This window comes from Phoenix dactylifera, chromosome 10, assembly GCF_009389715.1.
Source record: "Phoenix dactylifera cultivar Barhee BC4 chromosome 10, palm_55x_up_171113_PBpolish2nd_filt_p, whole genome shotgun sequence".
NCBI classification, from domain to species: Eukaryota; Viridiplantae; Streptophyta; class Magnoliopsida; order Arecales; family Arecaceae; genus Phoenix; species Phoenix dactylifera.
In genome coordinates, this window is record NC_052401.1 from 720,134 (window position 1) to 727,842 (window position 7,709).

The following is a 7,709-nucleotide window of genomic DNA, read 5'->3' on the forward strand; positions in this document are numbered from 1 at the left end:
AAAGGCTAGCCGATTCAAACTGATCCAACCATCTATCCGACCAAAGTATGATCCTTTGCCCATTTCCTAGCATGAGAGTGGTTTCACACATAAAGTTCATGCCCTTCGTTTTCAATATACCCCGCCAGTAAAAAGAAATACCATTTCTTAGTCCATTGTACCAGAATCTTCTGTTATTATAATAGAAACAATATATCAGAGACTTCCACAAGCCTGGTTCACCATCAAGGAATTTCCCCTAATATTTGGCTAACAAGGATATATAGAAGTTCCTTGGATCCTTGACTCCTAAACCTACTTGAGTCTTTCCCATGCATACCAATTTTCAATTGACTAGACAATGACCCTTGCTCATAGATAGATAAAAAAGACCTTCTAATACAATCCAATTTCTTGACTACCCAATCCGACACCCAAGAAAAATATATCACGCAGCATTGTTTTTCTCAACTATGTCAAGTGGTGAGAAAAATTCAGAGTTGTAGATCTTGTAACAAGATTGAGAGGAATAAGCCTAACACAAATATAAAGTTAGGAAAGCTATAATCTGTTTCCAGCAACGACATGCAAATTTATGCCATGAGTCCCGTTAAAGCTGAATAAACACAATTATATGACAGCATCTATTGCACACTCACCAGCAAATGATGAACATGAACAAAATTCCTTGTCGTGGTAGCTGTTGTAACAAAATTACAAGGAACCTGCATGGTATAGACAGAAGGCTAAAAGCCAATATGTTTTCTAATTAAAGCTGAATAATCTCTCTTTCCACCAACTTTTCTCCTTTATTTTTTTGAATGAAAGGGAGGCAGGGATGGCAACCTGGCTTTTATTAAAGATTAGAAAAAAAAAAAATTACAGAAGAAAGGAAGGAAGATTTGAAAAAGTTATATTACAGCTGGTATATGGAACAAGGTTAAAGAGAGAGAGGGAGAGAGACCAAACATCTTTTATATCAGCCTTCATGAAGATCTCTAGGAATATTATTAACCTTGCCAAATTCTTCTGATTCTGACAAAAGATCTTGGTCACATAAAGTACCCTAGTCATTGAAGATGCGAAGTTCTTCGGAGGCTACGGTGGCAACAGATGAATATTTGTTAAGAAAAACTATGAAATTTCGTTCTTTCCAACACACCCACACAATAGCCGCGAGAAGCATAAGAACAACCAGTTGAACCTTTTTTCCAAAATTCCTTTGAATCCAGTCGAGACAAAGGTAACTAAAAGAGGATTGGGGATGTGGCACTCTGAGAGCCAAGCATAACGCCTTCCAAATAGATGGGAAGAAGTAGCAAGAAAAAACATAGTCCACCATCTCTAAAGTCTGGTTGCACAATACACATTCGCCAAGGTTCTTGCCAAGTTTCTTTCCAATCACCTCTCTAGTATTTATATTTTTTCTCCAGCACAACCAAAAAATATATATTTAATCTAAGAGGGATATATAGAAAGACTCCAAAGAGAAGATGCAAACTTCCATTAGTATTAACGAATGGATATAGAGAAGCTGTGGAAAATTTGTCATTGATGTTTGATTTTCAAATGATTTGATCCTCCTTTTGGATCAAAGTGGCCATGGCAAGAAGTCTTGACAGTTGAGTCAAGTGCGATTGAACCAGCGAAGGGGCAGAAGAAGATAACTTGGTGTTAATCTTAAGACCGATAGAAAGACTCCAAAGAGAAGATGCAGACTTGCATTTAATGCCGCTAGTATTAACGAATGGGTATAGAGAAGCTGTGGAAAATTTGTCATTGCTGCCTGATTTTCAAATGATTTGATCCTCCGGGCCATGGCAAGAAGACTTAACAGTTGAGTGGTCAATTGTGATTGAACGACGAAGGGGCAGAAAAAGATAACTTGATTTAATTGACCACCATGCCATTTTTTTTTTCCGACTCCTTAAGCATAAGTCAGGGAAGGTAGTCTGAAGGGGGCATCACAAATTCAGATATTTTTCCATTTCAATAAGGAACTTTGACCATTACCGATTCTGAACCCAACCTGTTTTCCAAAACAAGGAGAGCACAAACTACATCTCTCTGCTATCATCACCTCCCTTCACTCGCTCAAAATCTAAATATTACCCAACATGTTCGAACCAAAGAAAGCAAGGGCCCACCCTTTGACTGGTTGACCCTTCTGCTGCACCCTAAGGAAACATTTAATTTTATGCTAAAAAGACTAACAAAACCAATCCCAAACTCATGCATGTGTACCGATAAAAAAAAAAATCATCATGCATGTACCTTGATTTTTATTTATTCATTTATTTTTACATCGACGACTCCTACACAACAGGCATAAGTGTACCCATAAGGTCACATAAAAGTAAAAAATGCAAAGTAGACGGGATAGGGTCATGATGATACCTTCGGAATGATGGGTCACATACCAAATTCGAAGCACAGTTGGCCTCTCTGTATACAAGAGTAGTCTGAAATACAATACATTCACTCGAAAGTTGGCGAGTATCATGGATACATCATCCTATCAGACTGCTCAAAGCTCAAGATTCCCTCGATGACAGCATTTTTCTCAAAAATGATGTAATCCGCATACATCATCCGTTTTGCATAGAAAATATTTTTTCAAGCAGCTCTGATCTCGACTCTGATAGCAGTCTAATCAAAAATACGTCCATCCTAGCTGCTATTAGTCTGGCCAACTGATCTCTGAGGATAAATCTGTCGTTGCTATATCCATCCGCCACCACACTGCCTTGAAGTTTATCTCGAGAAAGTCGAAGGGTGGGGGCTCCCCTTTGCAAAAGAGAGGATTCGGCCACAAAGCGGCGCGACGGGAGGGAGAGAGAGAGAGAGAGAGAGGTAGAATGGAACCTAGCCGTTCGAGTTGGACACGCTTGTTTATTTCTTTCGTACCTTCCTGGAATTTCCCATCAAATGAGTGAAGGTGGCCAGCTGTTCTCCAAGATTCCCTCCGCAGCCTGCCACATACCCCAAGCACTCTTTTATATACCACTCCCTCTCCCTCGGCCCTTCCTCCCTATATTGGTCCTCTCTCTCGCTACAAAAGTCGCTGCTAGTTATTACAATCCTTCGTGGCTTTACGTTCTCCAAGCTCTCCAAAGCAACACTCAGTGCAAAATGCCTCCCACTGGCAAAGAATGTGATCAGAATGGAGTCGCCAACCGATGTATGGATTCTTTCATCTCCACCTCCTGCTATCCCCTCACTCTCCAGGTACTACTCACATTCATAGCAATTAGCTATCATACACTCATTCTTTATCTTCATGTTGATAAGGGTGCGTTATATTCGCTTGTGTAGTTCATGGATATTACGTATCGCATCAAACTGGACCCAAAGGTGGCCGCCACAGGGAGCGGAATCAAGCGTATATTCCATGCCGGCGGCGCGGCGAATTCCCCGGCGGCGGTCCCCGAAGAACGAACCATCCTGAATGGTGTCAGCGGGATTGTCTCGCCCGGCGAGTTCCTCGCGGTCCTCGGCCCGTCGGGGAGCGGCAAGTCGACTCTACTAAGTGTAATCGCCGGCCGGCTCCAGGGGGAGCACTCCGGCGCCGTGCTGGCCAACGGCTGTCGGCTTACCAAACCGGTTCTCCGCCGAACCGGGTACGTGGCCCAGGACGACGTGCTCTATCCTCACCTAACCGTAAGGGAGACCTTGGTTTTCTCCGCGATGCTCCGGCTGCCTCGGACCGTGGCGGCGGCGGAGAAGGTGGCGGCGGCGGACGCGGTGGTGGCGGAGCTGGGGCTGGAGAAATGCGCCGACACGGCGGTGGGGAACGCCTTCGTGAGGGGGATTTCCGGCGGCGAGCGGAAGCGGGTCAGCATCGGCCACGAGATGCTGGTGAACCCGAGTCTCCTGGTTCTCGACGAGCCGACGTCCGGTCTGGACTCCACGGCGGCCTACCGCCTTGTGGCCACCCTGACCGGGATCGCCCGGAAGGGCCGGTCCATCGTAACCTCGATCCACCAGCCCTCGAGCCGGGTCTACCAGATGTTCGACTCGGTTCTTTTGCTCTCCGAGGGGAATTGCTTGTATTTTGGGCGAGGGAGGGAGGCCATGGATTATTTCGGTTCGGTCGGGTTCGCTCCCCGGTTCCACGTGAACCCGGCCGACTTCATGCTCGACCTTGCAAACGGTAAGCGCAAGTGGAGCTTCCAGAATTTCTAACAAAATATACTGTTGGTTTGAATAGATTAGAATAAACAGAAAGGAAATCTGATTCAAAGTTTACAAAAAATGTTTTTTCTTGCATGATTGGAGGACGTGATCCAAGAGAAGTCTTATCATTCTCTTTCTACTTATATTCCCTCCATTCTTTGAAAGGATAATATTCATATCCTCTACTAAAATATCAGTCCATCACATAAGAGTTATACATATATATTTAACAAGAAAAGGGATAAAAGTATTTTATCAAAGTATTGAACTAGCAAATTCATTAAATGAGTGCATCTGTTGCTTTCTATTTAAGCACAAATTTTCTACAGTGCATGCTACAGCACAATCTTATATATCATACATGGTACATCATTGTTGATAACTATCTATTTTTGTTGATGATCCTTGAGCAAGGTGTAATATTCTATGATACATAAATATATTGAAGAGTCAAAATGAACTTATAAAGAAGGTGCGGAAAGCAGAGGCCGTGGAATTCTTGTCTAGTGTGACGTATCCTTCCACTTAATACTCATACAGTCTTTATGCTTTTATAAATATCGAACTGTTTATGTTATCATTCCCTCTTTCAATTTGAGATGCCGTCACTAGCGTAATAAATATCGGTTTCTGTGGTTCCTCCTCCTCCTGGTACCCCGTTCCTCCTGCCACCTTTTTCGGTGGAGAAAGGTGGTGTCTGTATCTATCTAAAAGTGATTGGGCTCATAAATTTCCATGTTAGGTATGCTTAGGATCTGGCTGTCCATGATTACCCACCAGACACGTGGCACCGTTAGTGGGAAGGAAAAATGTTCCTTCTCACAGAGTGGCACGTGTCTGGTGACCCTTCGGTGGATGGAGCTGGAAAGTTCCACTTTTCTCCTTTTGCAGGCCTTTTCTCACAGGGACCATGTTCCCCTGGAGATTATATATGTAATCTATTCCCCTGTTACTGTTAGCCCCCTGTGTTCCCCTTTTAATCCATGCAGCTATACATATTCCGCGATATCCTGCATAGCCACAAGGAGCAGTATTCGAACTATACCTCACCTAGTGGTCACAGGACCTAGGTTCTCCTCTCTGTTTTCGTTATAAATACTCATTCCCTGACTCTCCTTCCATCAAAACAAAAAGAAAAAGGAAAATCTATTCCTAAAGGTGGATCGACAACATTGCCCTGTTGGAATTCCACATATTTTTTTCCCACCATTGCTCATTTGATGTTCTTTGGTTTGTCTGAAAAGTCAAAAAAGAAATGCTTCTTAATCAACTTGAAGCACTGAGAATAGGGATAGAGCTTAACATGGTCAAACTAGTCTGTTACTTTACTGCTCCTGGTAGGCACTCTTAGTTTGGATAAAAGAGAAGATGGCGACGTAGGATCCATGAAGCTAAGATTTAAGTACTTGCTAATGTAAGAGTTTAGTGCTGAGTGGATGTATTAATTTAATTGCAGGGGTTGCTCAGATAGACTATCAAGTTGACGCGGATAAGTCCAACGTAAAGCAATCTCTTATCACCTCCTACAACAGAGTGTTAGCCCCAAAGGTGAAAGCCTGCATTAGTGCTGCCGAAGCTGGAGATGTTGCAGAAACTGGTAACCACCACTCTCCTTAAAGAAACGAGATACAACTTTTGTAGAATTCACCTGCTAGCTGATTGCAAAGCATGTTAAAAGAAAGCACAATTAATACACAGGAGTGCTAATAGCTTATTCTAGTTCATGTTATAGTCTCAAGTCCTATATATTATACATCATGTACGTTAGTCTGCAAGTAAAGCCAATGTGCTAACCTTCCATGACAAACAAGGGGACCTGTAATATTCCATATGAGAAAGGTGAAAAGAAGGAAGAGAATGAATGCCATCCAGCAAAAACAGAGGAAAACAGAATCAAATGCATCGATATGTATTAGAGAGTAGACACGGAACTAATAGCATCTAGAGAATGAAGACCAGAAATTTAGCCTTGATAAGCCACATTACAGAGTACCATACGCAACAAACAAGTAGGTCAACGAGATTCTAAAACCAGTCTCTTTGAACTCTTGTTATTTAATCAGGTAGCGAAAGATCCACCATGAGGGAGCAGAGGAATTGCAGGAACATCAGCTGGTTCAGCCAGTTCGGCATCCTCCTGCGCCGAAGCCTCAAGGAAAGGAGGCACGAGACCTTCAACTCCCTGAGAGTCTTCCAAGTCATGGCTGCAGCCGTCCTCGCAGGGTCCATGTGGTGGCACTCCAACATTCATGATGTTCGGGACCGGCTGGGCCTCCTTTTCTTCATCTCGATTTTCTGGGGCGTCTTTGCATCCTTCAATGCGGTCTTCACGTTCCCGCAGGAGCGCGCGATCTTCATCAAGGAGAGGTCCGCAGGCATGTACGCCGTGTCCTCCTATTTCATGGCTCGAATGGCCGGCGACCTCCCTATGGAGCTTATTCTCCCCACCGTCTTTGTTCTGGTATTGTATTGGATGGCCGGGCTCAGGGAGGAGCCAGAAGCGTTCATGATGACACTGGCTGTGCTGCTTGGCTATGTTCTGGTGGCGCAAGGTCTTGGCCTTGCCCTCGGCGCGGCCATCGTGGATGCGAAGAAGGCTTCCACGGCGGTCACAGTAGTCATGCTGTCATTCCTCCTCACTGGGGGATTTTATGTTCAGAATGTGCCGAGCTGCATCGCCTGGATGAAATATACCTCCTTCACCTTCTACTGCTACAGGCTGCTCATCGACGTGCAATATCGAGGAAGCGAATTGGCTACTATTCTAAGTTTGTCTCACCAAGGGAACAGAAGGGAGACAGCAGTGGAAGAGAATTTGGGGGGGAAAGCCGGTTCGGCGGCGTGCATTGTGGCATTGGTCGCCATGTTTGTAGGATACAGGCTTTTGGCGTATCTTGCTCTCAGACGCATCAAAACATGAACACAGTTGCAGGGTTGACATGGTTTAATTCTGCCGTATGGCATGTGGGTATTGAACGTACCAAGATGACTACAGGAACAAGCAAGCGTGCATTAATTTGTTGTCAAAACATCATGTTTAGGATCCTAACACCGAGATTAATAACTACTGCTCTGTAAAAATAGGAATGCGGAGTGCAGTGGTAAGCTACCGTAAGGAAGCAAAAAGGGTTGCTTCCATTGTGTGTCATATATAACAGTTATCTGCTAAATCTGTTCACCTGCTAAGGTTGCAAATCGAAATCAATATTTCTTCATCCGCCATTTTTGTTTCTTCAATAACAATAGTTGTATAAATCTTCAGATTTTGTTCATCTTTGTTAAGGCCACTTGTGATGAGCCAGATTTTTTTCAAAATAATTTCAGAATCAGTTGACATAGTATGGGTTGTTTAAACTTGTTTTTGTTTTTGAAAGCCGCATTAGCATGTGGTAAATTGAGCCATATTTATGGGTCTCAATACTTGAACAGTTTAACCTGTTTAACTTGTTTTAACCTGATATAGTTTGGATTATATTACTTATTTAATAAAATGAACAGGTTCGAGTTTAGATTTTTGACTTATTTAGTTATAACTAATTCTAAATTTTTGACAC

The 7,709-nt window shown here is 43.3% G+C and overlaps 1 protein-coding gene across 1 annotated transcript; it reads left to right on the forward strand.

The window, feature by feature from the left end:
* The first annotated feature begins 2,999 nt into the window (after positions 1–2,999).
* LOC103708150 (ABC transporter G family member 25-like) lies at positions 3,000–7,370 on the forward strand. The gene is made up of 4 exons (XM_026804790.2): positions 3,000–3,207; positions 3,295–4,132; positions 5,612–5,752; positions 6,219–7,370. Exons 1-4 carry the CDS (start codon positions 3,112–3,114, stop codon positions 7,073–7,075), a joined length of 1,932 nt encoding a protein of 643 aa, XP_026660591.2. The 5' UTR covers positions 3,000–3,111; the 3' UTR covers positions 7,076–7,370.
* Positions 7,371–7,709: the final 339 nt, after the last annotated feature.